The following is a 27,367-nucleotide window of genomic DNA, read 5'->3' on the forward strand; positions in this document are numbered from 1 at the left end:
CAGCAGCAGAAGCACTTGGTTCCAAGCACTTGCATCACTGACCCAATCAGAGTGAGCCACGGGGTAAGAAAAAAAGAAAACCTTATCTGTGTGCAACAGCCAGGCACTCAAGGAAACTAAATACACCACAGAAGAGAAGACTGACTTTATATTAGCAAAAGGTAGAAGGTTGAAAAAATTGGCCTAATTAAAGTCAGATGTTAGTCTACAGTATGCGTAATAATACCCATAATTATATATTTTTTCCCCACATAAGCTGTTCTAACATGTCACAGTAGGAAAAGCACAGGTGTAAAAAACAAGATAAATGGCTGAAAATCATTTGGATGTGCCAGTTTCAGGGTCCTGCTATTGTTCATGCTGGCTTACTGAGACGCGTGAATGGAACACAGCCAATTTTATTAGTAACACCTGTGCTTTTCCTACTATAACAAATCAACATTTCTGCTGTAAAAATGGCCTTTTCAGTGTTCTGGGCCACAACCTCTTACAAAGAAAATCAGTCTTTGTCTTTTGGCAAGTCCTATAAACTGTAGATTTGTAATTCAAGCAATTGAAACATCGATCGTAAATACCGTGTAGGTGTAAGTAGACATTCTCCCCTGCACACATTTGGGTGCACACACACACACACACACACACACACACACAAACACATCTGCTGACAAACTGCTTCTCTTTTCCAGGAATGAAAGAATGAAAATGAGAAAGCAGACACCGTCATGTAGCCTGAAGGAATTTGTTTATCAAAGACATGAGTATTAAACCTGAAACTGTTTTTGCTAACCGATCAATCAATTGGGGTCATTTATCAAGAAAAGAATTCCACACATTTTGCAGCTGCAGCTTCTCAAATATGAAATATCTTGCTTTCCTCATTATTACTGTGTGTCTTTGTGCATGTTTTAGACTGTTACTCAGCAACCAGCACACAAAACAAGCAGTTTAAAATCTCAACTTGGATTCTGGTGAACTATTCACCATTTCCCAACGTTTTATAGACAATTAATCGATTAATCTAGGCCTTACAGATAATCACTGAAATAATCAGTTGTACACCTAGAAGCCTAATCATAAAAAAAAAAGATTATCATTGAATATCAAATTGCAGTTGTACAGGTGAACACATTTTCCAAAAACGTGTTAATTGTTTCATGTGTTGTTTTATTTCTGATGTAGAAACGCAACTCTTATCCAGCATGTGTTAAATCTGACATGTATCATATTTATGATTAAAATCATCCTCGTTGCTGTTGAATGAGCTATTCTTAAAGGAAAATTTCAAAACATTTTTTTCTGCGTTGAGTAACATACCGTATTTTATGTGTCGCAAAGTGGCCGCTGTTCATCACGACGGGAGCTCGCGTGTGACGGCATTTCAACTTTACGACAACCCGGGCCTCCCGTTTAAATTTGGCGGAGCGCTTGTTTACGCCAGACTTTTATCTTCATCCACGGCGCCTGGACAGTGGCAGGATTCACTCGAGTACAATGGGAATAGAGGATGAAACTGACCGGACGCTCTTCATAAGAAACCTGGACCCGAGAGTGACGGAGGAGCTTTTGTTTGAGCTGTTTTTACAGGTGCTAACGTTAGCCACAGCTAGCGGGCGTTAAGTGTATGGGTTAGCTTAGCACGATGCTAACAAACTGAAAGCGTGTCCCGGTTTTAACGGCACCGAAATGTAAAGTGAAGGATTTTGAAATGTGTTTAAATGTTTGTCAGCTTCAAGAGCTGCTCCTGGTTCATTTACCGACACCTGAGCTAGCGTTAGCTCCAGCTAGCTGTTGTTTGGGTAACGTCACCGACGTTAACTTGTTTTGTTTTTGTTTGTTTTGCAGGCAGGACCTCTCATAAGAACCAAAATCCCCAAAGACCCGGACGGGAAGCAGAAGACATTTGGTTTCGCCGTGTATAAACACGACGTGTCTGCGCCGTACGCCATGCAGCTGCTGAACGGGACGACGCTCTGCGGGAGGACGCTTCATGTGCAGTTCAGATCAGGTGAGCTGACTCTGGTCCTGACAGTTTTTAATCGTCTGTCACGCACAGACATGATTTCATCTAGTGTTAACACTGCTTAGACACGTGTGTAGAAGTGGCTCAAGTTTAGCAGCTCGGTAAAAGTTGGACATTTGTTCACAGATGCGAATTTCTCGGAGCAGTGACTTAGATTAGATTATACTTTATTCATCCCACCACGGGGAAATTTACTTGTTACAGCAGCAGAGGAAAGTGTAGCATACACTACAGAATTAGGAAAAAAAAGTAGAAAAGACAAAAACAAAAAACACAAACAGAAATATCTATAACCTAGGCAAGGCAAGTTTTTGTATAGCACAATTCGTACAAAAGGCAATTCATAGTGCTTTACAGAGGCAAGGAAAAACATTTGACATTAAGACAAGCAATAGCAATAGAAATTAAAAATTAAAAAGAGAAGAAAATGTAATTAAAAACACCAGAATGTCATTTAAAATCATTAAAATAGCAAATTTGAAACCTAATTTGAAACCTACACAATAAACACGAAAAACAAACAACCTTCAAAACAGACAAGTACTGAGGATAAAAGTGGCATGGTATATAAAGAGTATTCTAATGTAAAGTGACCATAGTGTAAGAAAATATAGCAAAGAAGGTGACCATGATACGAATATTATTGCAAGAGTAGTGACCATAATATGAACAGTATTACAAAAGTAAGTGACCATGATATGAATAATAACTGCAAGGTATAAATGAAAAAAAATCGCAATGAGACATGAACAAGAGACTACAACATGATGAGGTGGTGCAGGTGTTGGGATGAAGGACCTGCGGGACCTCTCCTTCTTACACCGGGGGTGTAACAGTCTGCTGCTGAAGGAGCTGCTCAGGGACCCCACAGTGTCATTCATAAATTACAACCTCAGTTTCACCAAAACGTAAAATGTAATCACATGGGTCACAACTAGATGTGAGACGATCTGAGGGACCGTCTTAAAAGTGCAAGACCGAAAACATACTACAAAAAATTACATAACTTTTAAGTGGTGTAGTGCACCTGTTTTTAGACGGCCCTTTAAAACACTTACTGCTGTTATCCTGAGCCATCTGAGTACTAAAAAAATATCTGGCCCCCTATACAATAATTATAAATGTATATCTATTTTACTGACTTGCAGCTCTGTTTTGGATCCAGACAGTCGGTGCACTGTCATCTTTGTTTTGATTCAGAAACAGGATTCGAATTTCTAGAAATATGCACTTAGGGTTATATGTTAATAAAATACTTTCACAAGTCGAGGTCAAAGTGTTTCTACATAGCGTATTTAGAACAACCGCAGTTAGCCAAACATGCTTAACAGTATTAAAAACCAAATAGACTAATATTTCCCGTGTTTAACCGTTTACGAAAGTAGAACAAGATGGACCAGGCCGTGCTTAAACCAGGTTTATGTGTGTAAATAGACCTGGTCTTCTTAAATTTCTGATTTTTTTTTTTTGTTAGATGTATGTTGAGGTAGTGCACATGACAACCTCTCCTGCGGTCAGTGTGTTTGTTTTCCAAAAACATTACGTCTGTCTTTTTGTCATTTGATCAGTACTGCTTGTTTCTGTAGCATGGACGTTTTGACTGTCCCTATATTTATGTATTTAAATATGCATACAGAATCACTTTTTCTGAAGAATCAGTTGTACACTGTGTGTACTGTACGTACAAAGATACGATTCAACAAAGGATTTATCTAACACGTTTTGAAATCTTAGGTTTTATACATTATATTGAGCATTAGATTTTCAAATGGTTTTGTCTTTTTACTGATAAACTTTTGCTTTCTTTGTCCCACTAGGTAGCAGTCATAGCAGCAGTCCAGGGAACTCGCAGAATTCAAGTCCTACAAATACCCCAAATCCCCATGGCCAAAGGTAACAATGTCTTGTGAACACTTTCACTCTTTCTCTTCTCTTGTATGCACCTTTGTGTCTCTGTAGCTTTACACACTGAAAAAAATAACTCATAAGATTTACTTAAAAAATATATTGTAAGTATTTACACGCAAATTATCTAAGTAAAATTTAATGCTGCAATATCAAGTAACACTTCATTTTCCAGTATCAAGTAAAATTTACTTACATAAAACATAACAGTTGTGAAGATATTAAGTAACATTTACTTAATTACATCCAAGTTTTAAGTTACATTTATTTAAACAAATAAAGTAAAGTCTACTTGTTTTTCATAGACAGGAACATCATTTTCCTCAAAATTTTAAGTAAATTTTATATATCTGTAGTATTTCCGGTACTACTGTAATTTAGTAGATTTATATTATTTTCTTGTGCTTGGCATTTAAATTTACTTGGTTGCATTACGTTACATTACTCACTAAAATTAGGTAATCATTGCCAGTTTTCTTTTGATAAATGTTACTCAATAAATTTAACCAATACTCTATGCATTTAATATCTATCTATCACATATTACACAACTAAATTACAATGCAATTAAAGTGTTTAAACAAGTACCATTATGGTAAATCCACTACTATTGTGGATTGATTTGCCCAAACCTTTATGGGGTAGCCATAAATTTAACATTGACATGACTGACATAAAAAGAACAAACAGACAGTATTACACAGTATACACTACATCCAATATACACTATTGTGCCAAAATATTAGGAACAGCATTAGATTGTGCAGGTGTCCCAATACTTATGTACATACTTATGTATACTTATACAGTACATATCTAGAATAGTGCTTTTCAAATATGCAGTGAAAAACTTGCAACCCTCTGAAACAGAATTTCAGCATACGTTACAGAAATATAATGAACGTTTAACACACAAACAGGCTCAAAACAACTTCTTTGAGAGGGTCAGGATAGAAACAGCCTCTTAAGCTTGCATGTATACCTCTATTTAAATAGAAAAAAAAACATTATAGTGCATTATATTGTACTGCATCAAAATCTGTACTAACAGTAAATTAAAGATGTATCTCCAGCAAAATGTACTATATTTAAACTAAGACTAAGTATATTTTCTTAAGAAAAATATCCAAATTTGTATCATACTACTGAAAGGTTAGTATTACTGTTAAAGAACAAATACACAGTATTACACATTATACACCACATCCAACATAGATCTGGTAACAGTCACTTCTCAAATATGCAATTAAAATCTTACAAACCTATACTCTGAAACAATGGAATTGTAGTCTTCAAAAAGTTCCTCTTTCTCTGTCCACACATCACGAAGTTGCTGTGGGCTACACAACGCAAGGCACAGCCATGCTACTAGCTGTGCTAACTATCTTCTTGTCAAAGAAGGAAATCTGCCAGAAGTGTCTTTGTATGAACAAGCTGGTCTCTCAAAGACCTCTGTCTCTGTCAGTAAACGCGTGTGTACGTTAGTGCGGCCCTCCACTTACAGCCAGCCCGGACTAATCTAGCGTTATGCTGACTTTAAATGAAGTTATGAACAGTAACATATCTTGCGTCAAACTGTCAAAATACATGCGGACCTATATGTTATCACAACTTTAAAACAGAACGGTAACAGCTTACCTGCAGATGACTGTTGTACGTGCTACACCTTGCTCTGCGATCCTGTAACGTCCAGAGGAGCAGCGCCAGTCCTGTTGCGTTGTGCACATGCGCCGTGCGTGCGTTTCAAAATGCTACACTTTCAAAGTAAAGTTTATGTAGTATTTATAGGTTTGGTACATACAACTATTAATCATTTATAGTATGATAGTATGAGGGAAAACAAAAGTAAAACTTACTCTTCCCCCATAGTTCATGTATTACGTTAATACAATGTTTAATTTTACTTAAAACACTCTAGTTCTCACTGAATCTTAAAAATCCGAGGTAGAAATTATGACAGTTACTATAATAGAGTTTACTACACCAAAAAGTAACTTTTCAGTGCACATACAGGTCTCATTGTGATGGTTCTCAGGTGCATCTTAAAATGTGGTAGTTTCAAGTCACATGGTGATCCGTGCAATAGTTTTCTCTCATAATAGATTGTGGTACTGCGATAGTGAATCCATGCTTAATTGCTGGGTTGCCGATGCCGCCATTGGTAACCTAGTTTGTCAGTAGTTAATATTTTGGAGACGTGGCTTTACTGTATGCTTATAATTGCCACCAGACTTTCAGTGTGTATGGTTGAAGATGCTTCCTCGTTTTTGAATAGTACTTAGACATGCAAGTTTTTCATGCTCTTGGCAGTGCACCGTGCACAAAAACTGGAGCCCTGGCAAAAGATGTTGCATGAAATAGGATTGGACTGGTCTGTATTTATGCATACAGAAGACTCTGTGTACAGTCCTTTCCATGTTTGATGCCAAATTTCATGCAGTAGTGCCTGTTTAGGGCTTTTCTGGAAATGTTTAAAGTATTGGCCCAGGAGTTAAAATCAAGCTGTATGTGTATATACATAAAAATTAAACTGCCTGCACAAATAGAGTACAGAGACGCACATTAACTACCAGAGTAGTGCAGTGTTTCCCACAGAATGACATTGTAACTTGGGTGGGTATTTTATTTTAATACATTACTGTGTATTACAAGTTGGTCATTTCTTATGTCACCATTTTAATCTACATTTGATTTGCTTCAGGCTAAACAATGGCTCTGCGACCACTCCTACAGTGCTGAGAAATAATTTTCCTTTTATTAAAAAGTGGCAGTTTATCCCAAAATCTAAAAAACAAACTAACAAAATAGTGTAGTGGTATGTCCATGTGTGTGTGTGTCGGTGTTGTGCCCGCTCTTAGAGTAAGCCGTGCCCGCCCTGGGCTGGAAGCTGTTTATTTTATTTTGGTTTTGTTTTTTTACCTCGGCATGGCCAACCCTCTATTATTCCTATCTCGGTTTGTCGATCATACAATTCAACCAATCCAACCAACGAACAAAGGCCACGTGCTGGCCAATTACAGATGGATGGGGGCGGGTCACTGATGCAGAGGGTACGCTATTGCTTGACGAGTTGACGTTCATGGTCGCAGTTGCTCATAGAGTCGCTAGTTAGCTGTGGTGTTCGGTATGGATATCTGTAATTTCTTCCAAAAAAATACGCGGACAAGAAGTGACAACGCGAACGATAGGGAGCAGGAACCAGCACCATTCACTTGACATTCACTTCACATTGTCTTAAGAAGGTTTAACACACACACACACACACACATAAATTTATATATATATATATATATATATTATATATATCATATATATAATATATATATATATATTTATATGCGCATACAGGTGGCTTGTTGTTAATGGTGTAACCAACATGGTACCAAATAGAGTTGCACGATACCCACGGTATACACGGTACCCCGCGGTGCCAAATCATGACGGTTTCTACTATACTAAAAATTCTACACAACGGTACTACCGTGGATTACTATACTACCGGTGCCAGTCTCTGCTACATAGCGGCCGCCTCTACGCTTAAGGGTGGGCGATATATCGAATATACTCTATATCGCGGCTTGTTCTACGTGAGATGTATGAAATGACTATATCGCGAGCATCGAGTACTTGTCACGTAAATGTTTTAAGCCGTCGGCATTTAATTCTCTGGAGTTTTGCCTCTTTCACTAACTCCTGGTGCTCCTCAAAGCATGCAGCACACCTCCCCGCCCACCCAGAAAAATCCCCTGCGCGCATGCGTGCTTTTTGTATCAAGTGAGGAGAGACGAGGCCCACTGGCCCCGGAGTGGCTGCGCCACGGTCACCAGAGCTGATCGCTGCCAGTCTAGTCAATGAGAGCACTCACACAGGGCGCGCCGCGGAGCGTCTCTCCGCGCCACGGCGCGTAGCATTTCTATTTTTTCCGCGAGCCGCTGCTAAACCTCGTAAATTTCAACAGAGCACTGCGCACAGGACAGGAAATCCGACACAGAAACAACATAATAAACTTCCGCCCCCTTTCAAAATAAAACACAATACTCAGTTCATGTCGCTTATCACAACTTCACATCAACGTTACGTCATGACCGGTGGCACCAGGTGATCAAAGATCGATCAAAGGGTCTCAACATGAACGACGAGAGACTAATTGTTGAAGTGGAACAACACACAGTCATTTATGACACAACAGATGCTTTTTATAATCTCCTCCACGTCGGAGAAGCAAAGTCAGTTGTTTGTTGTTGTTTTCTTTATACACAGTTTATCGCGGGGTCGCGCGTACATCCAGGATTCTCGCGTGAATATGGCCGGCTCGCTACGCTGCCAAGACACGCCCGTGTGAGTTGACGCAGGGCAGAGGACGCAGCTAAAACGCGGCGCAGCCATTACTAATCTAATAGAAGGGTCTACTTGAATCATGACTGATGATATTTTTTGCATCAAAGGGTTAAATTTAACATTCATAGTGATTTACAGGAGAAATAAAAATATCGAGATATATATATCATGTATCGCGATTATAGCTTAAAAAATATCGAGATATTGGTTATAGGCCATATCGTGCAGCCCTATCTACGCTCCTCCCGGCTTCTCATTGCATGCTACTCCCTTGTAAACAAACCAACATGGCAACTACTGCAACCGAACTACACAGCTGCTGAATGATTGGCTGTTTGCCTGTTTCCGCGCGCTGGGTCCGCCCGTCTGTTAGCTGATTTGCTGTTCGTGTGTTTCTGCTGGCAAGAACGAACACAATGAAGACCGCTCTGTTTCCATAGAAACTTGCTTCAAAACAAACAACAAGCTAAAGTTCTGTCTCGCCCAGACGTGCGCACGGCTTACAGTCACAAACACGAGACAACCCACTCACCATGGCAGAAGCACCGGGCCCGAGTGGCGAGTCTGCCGCGTCGTCGTCGTTAGTGGCACCAGAGACATATATACATAGACGCCTCATTGAGCAGGTTGGTCCGTTGCTGCGTTACGTTAACGTGTCCGCCATATTGGATGTTGCAGAGCTGCCCCGTAAACTAATAAAAGGAAATGGACTGAACTTCATAAAGCGCCTTTCTATAAAGTGCTTTAAGTTAATGCCTCTTATACACCCATTCACACACACTAATATATCTGGGATGATTATAAATGTTTACTTATGTTTAGGATATAAGTAAGCACCAAACCAACGTATGTATTTTTCTAATGCTGAGTGTTTACAGCTACACGGGGGGCATTGATAAACACACATATCTATACAGCTATACAATTGGGGTGTGTGTGTGTGTGTGTGTGTGTTTAAAAACCTTGAAAAAGAATACTCTTGCACAGCTTTTTCCGTGTGTTGCCAGTTACTTTGCCACATCCGAAATGGCGGCGACGTTGACGTACGATTCAGCGCGTATACGTATATATATCTATGACTGACACCATTAATTTTGCTCAAAAAAAACAAACTTGTTGTTTCAAACTTGTTTCAGTCTAGTTTTTATTTCACCAGTATTATGTTTATCATGCACCAAACAACATTAGTAATTAATAAGTATTTAAATACATTGCAGTTCACAAAATAATAATAATAATAATAATAATAATAATAATAATAATAATTATTATTATTTTATTATTTTTATTTATTTATTTATTTATTTATTTTAAAAGGCTGCAGTATCGCGATAATACCCGGAACCGTGATACTTTGTCTGGTATAGTATCGAGGTTACTGATTTTGGTATTGTGACAACTCTAGTACCAAATGACGTTGGTACCAACAGAGTATTTTGTAAATATGGCGAACTTTACACGTGTGTGTCATGTTTACATTACTTTCAAAAACTAGTAAGTCTACAACTTTGTTAACAGCCAAACACCTACCTAAAACGTGGCCTCCTGCTGTTACTAGTCTAATACACTTCTGTTGCTCACAGTCTGGACAGCCCGGCTAACAAACTGAGCTAACATTAACAGTAGTTCACAGCAATGTACTTCAGTCCATCAGGAAACTCCGTAAATCACAGAGAGTTGATATGGAGCAGCCAAAGGACATCAGAGGGAAACCATAAAACATCATCCAGTTTCACCAAAATCAGTGAAATAGTTAGTGAGTGACTTAGTGCCGTAAATCATTACATACTTCTTGTGGGTGATCATACCTGGAGCGGTGTGAGAGCACACGTACGGGGCACAGAGTGGCAATGACAGAGACATCATTCACCTGATTTTTGAAAAATAAGTGTCTCCATCATAATGATTTAAAATTGCTATTTTATGAAAAGTTACAAAATGTTGCTTTAAATTATGTCAACTCGTACAAGAATTAAGGAAAAAACAGCTTAACGTTTCTTGGAAAACTGATATCAGACCTAGTAGCCTAAAATAACTTTCTTCTTCCACTCATATTTGTCTGCACGCATCATCCAGAACAAACCAACATTTCCAAAGCGTTCTTGGAGTTAGTTGTTGTTGTTGCTGTACAGTTGCCCGAAGTGGCATTAATGCGTACAAAGTCAATGAGAAGTCGTGAATGATGGCAAACGAACGCATCTCAACTATCTGGCACAATTTGAGTCAGTGGTGAAAGTGTAAAGAATTTAGTGAAAAGTGGTGATTCTGACTTTAAGACACAGTGGATATGTCGGACCTGGAGCAGAGTGTAGCTTGTCATTGCCTTCTTCTATCAGTACAGCTCAGGAAAACGCATTTGTGAAGCCTAAAGCTCTGGTGAGATGTTAATTATGACTGGTATGTCTGCCAATCCCCTCTGTGCTGTTGTCTTTGTCGCTGTCACTAATTTCCACTGTTGACTTGGGCACAATTGAGTGAGCAGCTTGTCATGTTTTTTTTTATTCTGACCGTGAGTGTTTTGATCTTGTAGGGAAGCCAAAGGTTTAGTTCTGAACAAAGCACTGATTGCAACATTATTTGTGTTTTTAAATTCAGTCTCTTGGAATTAGATCTGTCAGACTTGGCTTCCTATCAGTGCTGATGGACTCGCTCATCAGATATTCCATTGCAGATCTTGGCACACAGCTCTTTCCATCTCTCTTACCACCACACAGTTCCATTTCTTGAGTTTTCCAAAAACAGTAGGGCACAACAACAGACTCAACAGCTATCTTGTGCATTTCCTCAGAAGTTACAGCACTGGTAAATCTAGTTGATGTGGCAAGAGAAGTTACTGAGCCAGTTTATTATTGCTCTTGGCTTTAGTTTACGTTTTCAGTTCCTCGTTTACGTTGTGTTTGTTAGAAGGTCAAATGTTTATTTGTCCATGTACAAGAAGCAAGATTTAACAATGAATCTTTATGATGAATATTGTGTAGTTTGACCCTTGGGCACTGACCATATGGATTGTTTCTTACTTTTAAGCAGGAGGGCTGTGCGTAATGGAGCAAATGTACAGTGTCTGTTTGTGTCAGTGAATAAACACTGCCACTTCTCCAGACCAAAAAAAAGTATTTTATTTTAAAGTTATTTCTCATCTGCCGGCTCTGGTGTGTTCCCACCCCCTTTAAAAAATCTTTGTAAACCAGCCTTGAACTGCAGTGTCTTTTTGGAGACCATAAAATAAATCCATAATAATAAATCCAACACTGAATGTCTTCAGCACTGTGTCACAGTCCTAGTTGGCTCACACGTTATCAAAACAATATAAAACCACTGAAGTATGGGCTTTTCACCTGCCAGTAATCTTTCCATCTGTATTGGTGCTCTTGCTGGCTTTGCTTTTTATTCATTCAATCTGTTACCACCTCTGCCGAAATGTTTGAACACATTTCTTTTCTTTCTTTTTTTTTTTTTATAAATGCAAAATGGGTGAAATAATGAATAATTATAATCAAATCAGTCAGACATTCACAAACATTTTGCAGAAGCTGGTGCTAGTGGATATGTGGAATGTGCACCTGACATGGAGACGTTGTTTGTGTTATGATAAAATATTTGACAGTTATTTGTTTTTACGATTACAGGACCCCAATCCAGTTCAGTTCACCGCCGTACACTCCTCCGCCCCAAATGCAGAGGTCCTTTTCATCTCCCGATAATCTGCAGAAACAAGTCACGGTAATCTTTTTAACACCTTTTTTTTTTAAATTTTTTTATAATGACTTAACACTACATATGTCATAACATAATTTAGGCTCTATTTAAAATGCTTGTTTTGTGCCTCTGTTCATCAGTAACAAATGAGAAATGTCTACAATGTATAATTTACCAACAAGAGAAACAAGTGTTTCCACCTTGATGAACCCTTTGAAACGCACGTCCTGTCATCTGTCTTTTTCCTTGATCTGTAGATGAACAACATGATGTGGCAGGTCCACATGCAGCAGCTTGAGCAGCTGAATGGCAGATTCCCCAAGGCTTCTCAGAGGCAGCCGCCCGGAGGTGGAGATTCTGGCGGAGGTGGCTCAAGGCAACACGATAACAACCCCTATCGGCATCAGTCGTCCCATATGAACAGCGGTGGCAGAAATCAGCGCTATGCAGATGAGTCAAGTTCCGGCCGTCATCAGCAACACGGCCACAGCCGGGGCGGCTATCACCACCAGAACGACAGGAGCGGCAACCGTCACCATGACAGCAGAGGAGGCAGCAGACATCATGACGATAGGGGTAGCAACCGTGGCTACCAAGATAATAGATGGCGACGATACTAAAAAAAAAAAGAGGGGAAAAAGGATTCCTGTAAAGACTTTAATTCTTCACAAATTTGTGGACAGCTTACTTAAAAAAAAAAAAAAGTCAGTTTCATGAAATATGTTGACAAATTCACATGTATACTCAGGTTGTTTGTACATGATCCTACCAGTTTGAAGATTTAATAACTTATGCCTTAGAGCCATTTTTGTTTACTTTTAGGGCGTTTTTAAATTTGTACTTTCATGTGAGTTTTTCCTCACAGTTGTTGCAAAAATTGTGAGGGGAAGAACTTTATTGTCATAAGAGCAGGGGTGGTTTTTACTACCAAATCTGACTGGTAGTAAAAAAAAAAAAAAAAAAAAGATTTAAAAAAAAAAATGATTTTGAATATTGGCCAGTTTTTTTATGTTTGCAAATGGTATTTCAACGGTGCTCCCAGAACGTTAAAAAAAATCTTCAGGTACTTTGCAAAAAAAGAACAACACTTTCAGCTAAAGATTCCACCAGCACCACTTTTACCGCAACAGGACACCATCCTTTCTTAATGTCAGACCTGTTGAGACCTTGGTCTTTCTAAAAATGGGCTTTATTTTATTTTTTATTATGAGTCTGTAAGACAAACTGTTTTAAAATGGGACATTTTCATTATTATAAAACTCCTTTTCATTTGATTTGTTGCTGTCGTCTTTCATCTCACCACAACACCAATGCCCCCTGACTCTTGGCTGTTCATCATCAATGCTATTTCCAGCTCTTTGTGTATGTGACTAAGTGAGCTATTGTATGTTGATGCTACATGCCGTTGTACATGCACACATGGCCTTATCTGCACCTATAAATGGCCCGTGTGTAACTAATAGGCTTGTGCAGTGGGTTATGGAGTAATCTACAGGTGGCGCCACATGCATCCTTTTATTGAATCAATTAAGATGTTAAATATAACTGAGCCACATGATCAGCTCCTACATTCGACCTTTCTATTTAGGATGCTTTCAAGTCTTTACATGGATTTGACACCCGCCCTGTTCACTTTACAGCATGCAATTATGTTTAGATTTATCTCCTGTTCACCAGAGTTGGACACAGATATCTAGTTCTCTTTTGTCACAAGAGTCTTAACACCAATTAACAAATGGCACAGGTTTCTATCAATTTGTAGATGTGGGGGACAGAAGAAGAAGGCTTTTGTCCCAGCCCAGAATTAGCAGCACTTTGATCCTTACGCATCTCGTGTTGCGATCAGCCTCTCGGCATTGATGCCCCACTGTCTCTATTCGGCCTTGCTTACAACAAAGTGATGATCAAATCCTTTAATGACCGCGTTGAGGTCATAATCTACCCTTCCGAAAGTGCTTATGCCACTAACAGCGGCTCCTGCGCTTGTATCGACAACTATATCCCCCAATAAATCTCCCCACTGTCCAAAAGTGGAGGTGCATTTGCACCCTCTTCACTAAGCTCTGTGTCTTCCCTGTAATCTTCCCTTCGTGTCAGATTGCATCCTGATGCTCTCAAATCGCTCTAATAGAGAGTATCCTCTGTTCGGTGTCAGTACTAGGAAGATCCATATAACGCTTCTGGCTGTGTCATAACTCTTTTAATTGGTTGATCTGCCTGGCGTCTCCAGCCCTGGTGCGGGCGGATTAGAGAGGCCGCTCAGTAGCCGCTGCTGTGTGGACTTATATAGAAGCGTGTCTCCTGAAATGATCCAAACAGCCAGAGACCCTCCCTCTTTAGAAGTCCTGCAACGCAAACCACAAGTGTCAAGATGCCTGTCGCCGTGATTCCTCGGATCTTGGCACTGCGTCAGGTTATTGGGTTCATTGGTGCCTTTAGGCCTCATTTTGCTCATCTTTAAATTTGGGGAAAATATGTTGTGTGGCTTCCTGAAGTGCAGTTAAATGGCTCGCATACATAAAGCCTACATTTGATCTTATTAAAAAAAAAAGAAAATGTTAAATCAATAAAGCCAGAAAAGTTTTTAAAATTTTATTTTTGGGGTCAAAATTTAGAATTTTTAGCACCCTGCTTTTTCCCCCCCCTCTCCCCAGCCGATGTAAAATGTGCTCCACACCAGTTGTTCTCATCTCCCTCCCTCTTTGATCAAGCCATCAAACCTCTGAAAAGAAAGAAGCCGAGCTTCCCCATGCAGAGCTCCCATATTTCCTCCTCCATAATCCCCCGCTCTTTGAACACGGCGGCTTCGGATCGAGGCACAAGCCGACAGCGAGTTAAATTTATTTCCAATTCTTGTGATGATAATCGTCACCGCCCCTCAGGACACCGACATGAAACCCTACCTGCACCGTTTTTACCTCACACTGATAATTCGTCTTGTAGCTCATTTTAGTTCACTTACAATATTGTAAATGTTTTTAATACCAATTACCAATACCAGTTAGTATATACCAAACTTTTTTTTATTATTATTATCCTCTTATTTCAAACAGATATGCGCTCAAATCTGCAATATCTGAAAGAGAATAGAGTATATGATTTTGCAGCATTCAAACACCATTACATAAGTGCTGATTTGAGAAATAAAAAAAAGGCGCAGAGGGTTTGTGTGAGGGCAAAGCATGTGGAGAGATCCAGCCTTGTCAGAAGTGAACGTGTCGGTATGTGAGTTATTTCCTCACATTAATGTCAGACTCATCATTCCGTAGCCGATAGTGGGACATTTTGATCTGACTAACAAAATCCTATTCATATATATTTTATCGCCCAGTCAAATTTTGCGCCAAACCAGTACTTGGAAAATGAATTATCCCACATGTGCTATAACTCTTTGTGTCTGTATTTCATTTAAGAGATGTTATTATTAACAGTTATGTTTTATATATTCAACGTGCCTTCATGCCATGCCATGCGTGCGCCCCCGCGGTTGTTGATTAATAATAAATGAGATGTGCGTCAGTTTGCTTGGCAGGTCACTAAAGACTGACTTGGCCTTTAACCGCAGTTTTGGCTACTGACTTTTTGCTGCTTCATAAGAAGCCTTCAATTTTTCTGTCATAACGATTCTACTGTTTCAACATGATTTAGCGACAATTAAATATCATTATAATTATTATTTTAATTGTTGATACTAACAATAATAGTTTTTTATAATGACAACAAAAATAAACTTAAAGTTGAATCTTTAATTTAAGACAGGCTTAAAACTCAAACTCAAAAATTGTTTAAGGTGTTTCCACTCTCAACAAAGGACACAACCGCTTTATAAAGAACTATTAATTGTTTAAAAATTGAAAAAAGAAAGCAAGAAAAAGATAGAATAAAGAAATATATCCACTCCCCGTTACCCATTCGGTATATGGTAGGCATGGCACAAAGTTTTTTTTTTCAGTTCAAGTCCGAAGTTAAAATATCGAATTGATTAGATTATGTATTATACAGCTCAGAATAATAATAATAATAATAAACAAACAAACTTAAAACAAGTTATAAGATAAGTAAATAGTAAGTTGGAAACAGGTCTATCGATATCTGAATGAATAGACTGATTAAGACAAATAATTCAAATAAAACATGAACAAGGAAACGCCTTAATAAACCACATAAGTCTTTGAACAACAACTTTAACAACAATAATATATATATATATCCAATAATATGTATTGCTTATATTGATTCTCTTAGTTAATAATTTGAAAATATGACCTAATTCCGACGGGAAAAACACAACTTTTAGATGCGCATCGACGAGATAAACAATGCGTAAAAGAAATCGGGGGGGAAAGAATGAAGTCTGTTAGTGGTAGCGGGGGGGTGTTTGGGAGGTGGCCATGTGTATATGTACAGTACATGAGTGTATTTGTAAAGGAGAGAGAGAGAGAGAGAGAGAGAGGGAGAGAGAGGGAGAGAGGGAGAGAGAGAGATGGAGCAGCAGACCAGGTTTATATAGCAGTGGGTGTGCGCACACATCGTAGTCACTTCATTACCACTGTGGCGCTCTGTGCAGCTCAAGTTGAAGGCTACCGCTCTTTACCGCGACACTTTGAGAGAAAGCTAAGCTGCCTTTTGAAAGACAAGCAATGAATTATTTAAACGCATGAACTACAGCAGTCTCCATTTATCACGCGGCTAAACCTGCAGAAACGTAGATATTAGTGAGCGAAACATATTGTTGAGCGAAGAGTAGCGCACGACGCGTAGGGGACGCACCATGCACTGTCAAGCCGAGTTGAGGCTCTCCTCTCCGGGGCAGCTGAAGGCTGCCAGGCGGCGCTACAAGACTTTCATGATTGACGAGATCCTCTCCAAGGAGACTTGTGATTATTTTGAGAAACTTTCTCTGTACTCGGTGTGCCCTTCTCTCATTGTACGACCGAAGCCTCTCCATTCGTGTTCAGGTAAGACGACTCTGTTTCTGTTTGTTTGTTTGTTTATTTGTTATTTTTTATTTTTTATTTGACGAATTAAGAAAAGAAAGAAAAAAGTAACCAGCAGGCGGTTAGGAGCGTTTTCAGATTTGTGTGAAAATGACATGAGGTTATTAGGTAGATTCATGACATTTCTATACACGAGATCAACTTCATTTTTAATTTTTATATAGCCTATTAATTATTTGATAATTAATTATTTAATCATTCATTTTAAACTTACAACGCAAAACGTTTACATCGGGTGAAATGAACATTGTACGTCTGCACAGCAACGACAGCATCTGTGAAGTGCCACAAAGCTTTAATTGTTATTATTTTAACTATATGTTCATTTATTGATATTTGTGACGCTTCCTTAATTTCTCATCTCCCTCACTTCAATTTGTAGGTTTGCAACAGAAGCTTCTATTTTGATGAATCAATTAACACATGCGTCCTTCCTCCTAAAGCTGCGCCACCGACTTCGCCCTCCTCACTTTTGTACTTTACATTATGAAATCTGGAGCAAAGTGTTGAAAATCAAAGGCGCACGATGGAGCGAGTGCATTTCAGTGATGCTTGAGGGCTTTTGTCTGGCTGATGAATGACTACCTGATAAGTCGCTGTGGTGACACAAAAGCCAGCGAAGAGGCAGCGTGACAGATAAAAAAGATAAAGTCAAATCTCCTCTGCGAGCCCGTGATTACTGAGCTATAATCTTTAGTCTATTAGGTCTTGTTTACTTTGATTAATAGGAGTGTTTTGCTTAACCAAATGCCTTTTCTTAATGAGTTTTGTTGCTGCTTGACTTTTGCAAATGGGAGGATTGTAGCTTGTTAGTGCGTGACCTAGAACAAAGTGAAGTTGTGCACAAAAAGCCTGTCATTTGTCACACCAGTTTATAAAAGATCGTTTCTACTGCACACTGATTTCTCTTCATTAATATGGAAGGAAATATTATTTAGTTGAAATGTACAAACAAGTGACTCCTTTGATGATAATCTCTTTCCTGTTAATTATTTTTTGAAATGCTCTCTCATAAAGAATTATCTAGATCTAGACAAGAGAGATGGGCCAGACAGATTTACTTGCTGAAAATAACCAAAACAGTAGGACAAATCTCCTTTGGCACAGCCAGCACTGTCTTGTCAAACCAAAAACAAAAACATCTTGACTGATTCTTAATTGTAATTCCAGATGATTCCAAACAAATCAAAAGGTACTGCACACTCCAGTAACCATTAGGGTAATTGCTCTAAAGTCTGAAATAATAGCCACTGCAATTTGATGATGACAGCGGCGGGTGGATAAAAATAGGGAAAGCGATTCCCTCATCCCTCTGATATGGATTGGTGTGTGCTAGAGGGCACTATGACTGGCACCCCTCTGTTCGGATGGATAGAGTAACCCGCCCTGCATATCAGAACACTGTGCCCACCACTTATTTGTAGCTGCGGGGGTGTGAGACACAGTATATTCCCTAACATCAATGGCTTTTAGTGCTTGATATAGAAGCTGGCAGGCTTACAGGTCCTGGGCCAAAGCGAGGCGGCTGGCCCCTTCGTGGCCTCTTAACAGTGAAAGTTGACTTCTTCATTCTGCAAAGGAAGAGATGCTATAACCTTCTACTGCCAGCGGAGGCCGCTGAGAGACAGGGGTGCCAATAATGTTGCCTGAAGAAGGATAACAAATTAATTGGTTGGATGTTTGTTGTTTATCACTGGTATGCTGCTCAAACATACTAACATAATCTTCACAATCTTCTTCCTGTGGCACTTTATTGTCAATCGCCATTTTTCATATAGCCGGAATGAAACACAGACAACAAGTGCCTAATACTCAAGGAGTTCAGCAGGATCAGAATGAGCTCTGACCTGGTACTGAACAGTGAAAGACGTAATGGCAGGTTACAATATTTCATTTGGAGTCCCATCTCTCAGCGGGACCCAGGACGGGGCTTTTAGTGGTGTTTTCTGGAAGAGGTGAGAGAGATTAAGATCAACTGTGGTGTAATCTCACCTGACAGCATGATGAAAAAAAAAAAAGAAAAAAAAAAGCAGGAGTGTGTGCAGCCCTAGGGCCGTTGCGTACCGGTTTGGTACTGGCTTGGAGCTTATAGAAGAAATCCAAGTGAGCAAAAAGGTTTTCATCCCATCTTAAACTCTAATCCGCTGCAGACAATAAAGTCTGCCATTAAGCATTAAGCCAGGTTGAGAAGGTTGATTACACCCATGTCAACACATAGAGGCAAGTATGTACACACACACACAAAGACAAAAGCACACACATCTACCATCTTCAGTTAAGGATACTGTTTGACAACCTGTCACCTCCCCTTTATTTCCACCCAGCCACCGCCATCAGATTTGTCAATCTCGACAAGGGATCAGTAATAAATTAGTTCTGAAAGTAGTTTATGCTACAGGTTGATTTCAGCCGTAACGCTCATGTTTAATGTAACGCTGTTTGTCAGTGTGCCTGGGAAAATACTATGTCAATTAAACTCAACAAGATGCTCTTGACAACTTCATTCTACTATTTGTTGAGAACTGGCATTAAATTGCTCAATCTGTCATGTCCTGAAGGTGAGTGATTCTAATTAAAGCAATGAGCTGGGGCAAATAAAGAAGCTGCGCGGCCTGTTGCCCTTCCCACCCCGACAATGTTTGATCTGCACTCAAAGGGCAAGGCCAAAAAAACAGAAACCATTTAACTGCGCGTCTCTCTAGCTGTCACCACGCAGTTCTACACAAAACTCCTGCAAAAGCGCACGTATGCTTGTCATAGCTCAACAATGAATCATCCGCTGCAGCATCCCATTGACAAAAAAAGAGTGCAGATGTTATGACAGGAATCAGACTGGTGCAGGCGATGGAAATGGAAATGATGATATATATTAAAAACATGGTCAATTTAGTAAGAATTATGCCATAATCATGTGATCAATAGAGCAAATTGTTGGTATTAAAAGGAATGCTGAACAAACGACTCCTCTTGATCTATTCTTAGCAGGTATGTCTTCTGTAATGGTTACCATAAGCACTTGTGCCAGTCCCTACATTCCGACTGTGATTATCAAGAGTATCAGTGTGCTTTTGCATGGGGCTGAGTTGCACTCTTGCAGCTACTCAAACAGTTTATTTGTAGACTATTGACAGGACACTGGCACTTGTCAACAGCATGTCAGAGAGACAGCTTCGCTGTCAGTGGAAAGTCACCACGAGGGCTGACATTTCCCTCTTTACGCGCTCTCTCTCTCTCTCTCTCTCTCCTTTCTTTCGCTCTCGCGGCCTCTCTCAGGGACTGTCCGGAGACAACCTCAAGCTCTCTGTTGACAAGAGATTTCCTGACAAGCTGGGATTTTTTTGTCCCCGTCCAGAATGACGAGTCCATGACGATTCCATGAATCAAACATTGGAATAAATCATTGATATCAGGAACATTTACACGTATCTCCTTTACAGAGAGAAAAACAGTTGAGATCGAAAGATATAAATGAGGAGAAAGAGCATGCAGCCAGAGAAAAGAGATCTTCTTGTCTAGACCTGTTGCAATAGCAGCAATCTCACGTTGGAGGATTAGTGATGATCTCAGCGCCTTACCATGATGTCATGATGAGCCCAAGGCAGTGTCTGGTGTGTGTGTGTGTGTGTGTGTCTGTGTGTGAAGATCAACAGTACCTACCTGCATGTGTATTTATGTGCAGTATTTGTGCTCGTCATGCTTGACTTCCATCTAATAGTCAGGTTTAATGTGGATTCGTGCACATTGTGTACATGTAAGTAACTGAATGCATGTCTACTGTCATGTAAGATTAGAAAAGTAGACTTTCTCACATTTGTACTGAAATTCATATTTTCTCACTGGCCTTGAGGAAAACAAATAGTACTGAAAACAATCCAAAGTCTGATTTTAAGTCTCCTCAGGGCTCGTGTACGTGTGTCTGGGTTGTCTGTTGAGGTTGATGAGGAGATTAAGAGGGCAGACAACCAGGAACACATGCTCTGTGTGTTCGTGTGTGTCAACCTCCCATTTTCTCTGCTCTGGTGCAGCCTTTTATCTCCTTCTATATCTTCCACCTCTTCTCCCATAATCCCCCTCTGTGTCCTTCATGCTGCTCCTTATCAGCCCATGCATTACAGTCTACAGTCTGCTCTGCTCAGCTGGCTTGTAAATTTTTGTTAAGGGGTTGGTTTTATATTTGAAGCTGTGAGCATTTTTCTGGCAGACATCACATTCACTTTGGTTGACCCACCACATCCTTCTCAGCCAACCTCCTGCTCTCTTTCGCTCCAACGTCGGCTCCAGACAAGTGTTACTTTTTATTGATTCTGGCGTCTTGGTGCTTCTGTCTGCGCTGATAAAGAGCAAAAATGTGTGTGTTAGTGTATGACTGGGTACATGTGCAAGAGTAGGAGAGATTGCAGGAGGGTGGGAGGAAGGTTTATTGGCTGAACGGTGTCTGATTTAGTTTTTGGGGGTTTTATTACAGCTCATTCTGTATCTGAACATGTGTGTCTGCATGTATATCATGCTGTCATGCAGGCACAGTATGTGCATGTGTTGGGAAGCCAGTTAGTATTTAACAACCTCTGAAAAATAATCATTCATTTGAAGGGTTCAGAGGAGGAGTGTAAAACACAATCTGCGTCATTGGGATCACAGCCCTCTACATGGAGAAGGTCAAAAGCAAAACACTTTTCACAGCAAACACAGGGCAATTAAAAATGAACCTGTCTAAGTAATTACAGGCGGTCGATAATGAACTAACGTGACTGAGAGGCACAAAAGAGCTCACTAAAAACTCACAGTGATCATTTTTTTTCCTGTAGTGCACTTTATTGCATTTCTCTGTCATCTGACGCACCGACTCTGCTCTTCCAGGCTCCTCGTCACTACGTGCCTACCCCCTCCTCTCAGTGATCACACGGCAGCCCCCTCACCTCCCCCAGGGGTCATCTTCTTCAGGCGGGGTCCCCTCGCATCTGCCCCTGCTCTCCCCGCAGCATCCGCGAGGCTCCGAGCCTTCCCCCAGCCAGACGCCTCTCAGCATCAGCAGCGAGTCGGAAACGGAGCGCAGCACGCCCCGCCTGAAGAAGCCACGCCGCAGTCGTACCATCTTCACCGAGCTGCAGCTGATGGGCCTGGAGAAGAAGTTCCAGAAGCAGAAGTACCTGTCCACACCTGATAGGTCAGTAGAGTTGAGAAACTCAGATCTAATTGGGTGGGTTTAGGTAGATTAGGACTGCAGGAAAAGCCTGTTGCACAATACATCACTGACACACACACAAACCACATAAAAACACATAAATAATAAAAAGGTCAATCATGCCCATGCTAACCTCACAGCTACCTAAAATGATTTTGTGATTTTGTTACATAAAAGAAAACTAAACACTTGTGTTAAAGGTAACTGATACCATAGTTATTAAATGTCAGCCAGATATATAAAAAAATCTATCACAGTCGTATAAGTGTCACTCAATTGTGACATTTTGATAACTTGCATACCAGACATGGAGCGCATTTTAAAAGTACAGTACATGCACGCACACGCACACATATTCACAAAGCTGCAACTGCAATTATCAAGCAGTGGTTAACCTAACATCATAATTTTTGATTTATCCTGTGGGGAATGTCTCATGTAATGTGAATTTGTCTAAGCTCGAGCATTACCTCAGCATTCTAGTTGAGACAAGAGTAACGTTTTAACCCTGAGCTCTCCAAAAGCGAAAAACAGCCCCAACAAAGAAACACTGCCTTATTCAAGAAAACAGGGATGACAGCCAACACAAGCAAACATAAATGTTTTACATTGATTTACTGCCAATCATTTCATACATGTGCAGGTGTATATAAAGGACATTTTGCTTTCTACAATAAGATGAAGTAATCTACATGTTAATATCTGTGTCTTAAGTTCCATTTTGTGGGTCATTTTTGGGACCTGACATGAGGTTAGACTATATTTTTCCAGTTTTATTGTACGCCTCACATTTATATTTGGCCTGCAGGCTATTTTTCCATAATAATAACCCGGAATAGGATTGAACCATACACGTTGTAAAAAGCTTTCCTTCACGTGCACAGTAGGGATTTTAAACTGCTTGTGATCCTTTGCATCAAGTAGAGATTGCATGTTTGCACACTTCATACTTGAGAATAAATCAGCAGTGATTAAAACATGCACATAACTATCTTCATGTACAATATGTTCATGCATGTAGTCATGCAAATATACCTTTCACACCGAGACCTCAAACATTTTATCCTCTTTGCAATGCATCTGCTTACCACATATAATCCGATAATGTATTTGCATATTTGTAATAAACCAAATTTATTTGCCATTCCATTTACATCCCATCCATGGGAAAACTCCCATGATGCATTATTAAATATATCACATCTTGGCTTGCTTGGAGCCGTTGGAAAGGAGCCATACCTCATCTTAAAGCAGAAGCCCCGAGGCTGAGCACAACTCAGTGATCAAAACCAACCACCCATAAAGATCACTGTGCCAAAATACTGTGTCCTGTCAAAATATCCGATTCTGACACAGTGATGAAAATTAATTAAATACCCAGCTGGCAGAAAAACATCAACAGAGAAAATCCCCCCTCAAAGCCTTACATCAAAGGTGTGGCGTGCTCCCCACTTTGGTTTGTTATGAAAGATTACTTTACTTTTCTCTCTTGTCTTGGCTTAGAACCTCTGCGGTCTTGAATAAAGTCTGTGTATGGTTGGAGGAACCAAATATCCCTGACTTTCAATTATTTATATCATAAAGCAATAATGATTTTATAAAGGTTCCAATTATGATGATTAGTGCCTTAATAATCTTGACTGTCATCATCATCATCATCATCATTAAAAGGTTTTCAGTTGCACCCAGGATTCTCTTGTGAAAGGTGTAAGAATGGAACAAAATGGCGACCTTGCAGTAGCCTGGAGGGAGTAACTCAAATACTGTCTATTGCTGTAAGTGTGTGGTTTCTCTCCATTGAGAACTAATGACTATAAATAAGTGGGGAGTTTTCCTTTTCTGCAATTACTTTTCTGTGCCTCGAGTTATTGAACTGCTATAGACTGGGGCACGTATGAAAGTGAAGTTTGATAGACAGCTTGATTGCCTGTGTGCTTGGTTTTTTTTTTAAGCATACATACTCGTACAAAAACACACACATGGCCCTTAATCTAAGGTATAATGTAGGCGATGTTGTAAATCTCAGGGGTTTGTTGTTGCTCTGCTTTTTAGATTCTGTTCACGCCTTTATTCTGTCTCAGCTTCCACTCTCACCATCAAATGAAAGTCAGTTCCTTTCACTGGGGACTTGGTGGGGGTGTGAATCCCTTCATCCGACTGTTAAAGACTTTGAGAAGAGCAGGGAAGAGGAAATCTCATTTAAAAAACCCAGATAACCGCTACTTTCCTTTACAAATGGATGCCTTGTTCACTTTATCTGTCCCTTCCTGAAGGATCACATTACACGCAAACCAATAGCCCTATTAGTCATGGATCAACACATGTGGTGGATGCATTCAGAATTTTCTCCAACAGCCTCAATCGTCCTGCTACAAGTGCTGTGATTGGATTACTGATTTTAAGCAGTGTTTCCTGAGCTGCAGGTGTACAGTGTCAAACTTGAGCTACCAGCAAATCAACTTTGATGTGAGATTCAAAGACGAAAGAGAAAGAGTTAAGAGTATGAGAGGAGTCTCATACTGTACTAATGTCAGCAACCTTTAGGCATAAAGCTGCATTACGGAAAGGTAAAAAACGCAACTAGAAAACAAATAGACTGATATTTTTGGATAAAACTGATGATGATTGGTGTATATAGCATGTTCGGTTAGAGAATGCTTACATGAAATGCCCATCTAATGCGCAGCTTCTCTTGTTTGTGATTTTGCAGGTTAGACCTGGCCCAGTCACTTGGACTCACACAGCTCCAGGTGAAGACATGGTACCAGAACAGGCGTATGAAGTGGAAGAAAATGGTAAGAGAACGTAGCACAGAGAAGCCTGGCAGGTCTGATAACAGTGATTGTTGGAAAGATGAAGGAAGAAAAACAATAATCACCTCCTTTTTTTCATCCAGAAGTGTTACTTAGATATTACTACTAACTGTTCGTGTATTGCTGATTTGCACTATAACAGTGAGTGAAGTGAATGGTAGCTACCCGTATAGCAGGAAGAGAGGGTGTGGTGTGTGCCGTGACCGATGATGACAGCAGTGAGAGCAAACACTTATGTAGAAGGGTCAACAACTCAGAGAACAAAAAAGACCTGAAATCGTTAAAGATGAATGAGAGCATGAGGGGCAGCCAGCAGCAATACATCTTCTCTTAATTACTATAATAGCAAGCATTGCCTTTGACTGCTGATGCCATTTATTACGAGAGGAGTCAACTAAGATAGTCTGTGTGTTATTCTAGGTGCTCAAAGGAGGTCACGAGGCCCCGACTAAGCCCAAGGGAAGACCCAAGAAGAACTCCATCCCCACCACAGAGGAAATAGAGGCTGAAGAGCGAAGGTTGAAGATGGAGGCAGAGGAGAGGATGAAGAGGGCGGCCGAGAAAGCGGCGCTGGGTCAGGGAGAAGAGGCATCTCAGCTCGAACCTGAAGATCTCAGTTCAGAAACTCAAAATGCGGCCGCAGCGATGGAGGGATCTGAGCGAGAGCTGCCGCTCCTGATGCAGTCAGAAACTCACGCAGCCAGCTAAGCGAGAACGAAACAAAGACTCATGTCAGCCTGAAAACAAATAGTGCCTCAGGATCACTGTAAAAAGCCTGTGTGGTGTTTAGAGCCGAAACATATTGGTGGCATCCAATCAAAGGCATCAAGGTAGCCTTTTATTTTTTGTGTACTGGAAAAATGTACCATACAAAGAACTAAAGAGCATAGACACTGATTGTTCTGGTAAAAATGTGGCCTTTAAAAAACGGTATTTGAACAGGTCCCTGGTTTAAGGAGCGTAAAGATGTAAAATCCAAGCAGGTCAGTCAAAGCAAAACATGTATCATGCGTCACCTTAATGTGCATTAACACCATGAACAATCACACACATTATCAATCCTCCAAGCTGCCTCACCTAATGCACGTGCCAAAATATCAAGATTTGCCTTACTGTAGTGTCTCTATGTATCAATGTATTATAAATCACTCCACTGCCAAAAACTCTAATATTCAATGGCTACAGTGCCTTGTCAGTCTCAGAGGAAAGCTTTTAAAGTGTTCATAAAATAACTATCAAATGCAAGTATATTTTTTACAGTGATTTTTGATTACAAGTGACGTTTTTGGAGACAGAGTTGTAAAGTTTAGCAAAGAACATGTCTATGTTTAGATTGGAGTTCTTCTACAGCTTTAAGGCTCAGATGTGTTCATTATTTGGTCAGTAAAGCTTGCGTTTTTATTTTTTCAATCTGAAAATGAATATTTCTGCCAAGCCATACACTGTATCATACTGTAGAAATGTGTATAAAGTATAAAATATATGGTCTTTCGGATATATATGTAAAACAGTATTTTTAACTGCTGTTTTGAATTGGATTAAAATAGTTTATATGTATAATGTTACTGCCGTCCCTGATCTTTTTTCTTCTTTCATGGGAGTCAGAGTGACTCTGCTTTGTGCCACGAGGCCACTAAGACTCTTAAGCTGTCAGAGATTCTCAGAGGGAGTAAATCATAGCTTGTGCCAAAGATGAACGGCAAAGGCTGAACATTTTAAAATCTCAAAGACGTTTTCAGCCTCCAGGCTTCGCATGAGTACCCCAATCAGAATGTTAGACCTGCATTAACATAACTGCCTGTCACTGACTTCTCTATACCCGTTGAATGCTACCTTCTTCCCATGCAAAAAAAAAAAAAACTGTAATTAAAGAGTTTCAAGTTTAGAATTATACAGATTTATTTTTATTTGTTATTGTTTCATATGGAAAGTGCAGTATTTTTCTGATGTAAATAATGCTTGTTTGGTAAGCTTGTTTGCTGTTTTTTTTAGGTTTGTGTACGATCATTTTTACTATATACAAGTGTGTGTTTATGTATTTAAATGCACTTAATAAAATAGCAATCATGTCAATGATCTGGTGCAAGTGCTTTGAGTTTTGGTCGATACACTCCTGTTTGTGTGTATATATATAATGTGTACACTCATTTTCCCCTATTATTCTGAATGTGACAATATTTAGAATTTGATATGGATCATGTAAACAGATTTCAGCACCCACCAGCATTTTCAGCACCAGTGTTCTGTTTATGCTGATATTATTTGGGTTTTCAGAGCATTCCTCTGCATCTTAATTTGTGTTTTTAGTCTTTTGCCTTTTTACAGTCAGCTCTGCATGCTGTAAACAAGCCAACTACCCAACAGTTTGCAATGCTGTGGTAGAGATGCATAACCTTGCAAGACCACTGGACTTCTG

At 39.8% G+C, this 27,367-nt stretch overlaps 2 protein-coding genes and 1 long non-coding RNA gene across 3 annotated transcripts in view; 2 read left to right on the plus strand and 1 right to left on the minus strand.

The window, feature by feature from the left end:
• Positions 1 to 1,384, minus strand: part of LOC113746148 (uncharacterized) — a 25,602-nt gene extending 24,218 nt beyond the window's left edge. The window contains exon 1 of the long non-coding RNA XR_003462629.1: positions 1,315 to 1,384. This is a non-coding gene — a long non-coding RNA (uncharacterized LOC113746148). The remainder of the gene's footprint in view (positions 1 to 1,314) is intronic.
• Positions 1,356 to 12,921, plus strand: rbm7 (RNA binding motif protein 7). Its single transcript, XM_027280785.1, has 5 exons — positions 1,356 to 1,584; positions 1,843 to 2,005; positions 3,838 to 3,913; positions 11,890 to 11,983; positions 12,217 to 12,921. Exons 1-5 carry the CDS (start codon positions 1,492 to 1,494, stop codon positions 12,577 to 12,579), a joined length of 789 nt encoding a protein of 262 aa, XP_027136586.1. The 5' UTR covers positions 1,356 to 1,491; the 3' UTR covers positions 12,580 to 12,921.
• A 3,496-nt stretch (positions 12,922 to 16,417) lies between these two features.
• Positions 16,418 to 25,740, plus strand: barx2 (BARX homeobox 2). The gene is made up of 4 exons (XM_010757103.3): positions 16,418 to 16,917; positions 21,814 to 22,120; positions 24,849 to 24,933; positions 25,372 to 25,740. The coding sequence occupies exons 1-4, from the start codon at positions 16,731 to 16,733 to the stop codon at positions 25,657 to 25,659; spliced, it is 867 nt and encodes a 288-aa protein (XP_010755405.1). The 5' UTR covers positions 16,418 to 16,730; the 3' UTR covers positions 25,660 to 25,740.
• The last annotated feature ends 1,627 nt before the right edge of the window (positions 25,741 to 27,367 follow it).

This window comes from Larimichthys crocea, chromosome VII (genome assembly GCF_000972845.2).
Source record: "Larimichthys crocea isolate SSNF chromosome VII, L_crocea_2.0, whole genome shotgun sequence".
Taxonomy (NCBI): Eukaryota; Metazoa; Chordata; class Actinopteri; family Sciaenidae; genus Larimichthys; species Larimichthys crocea.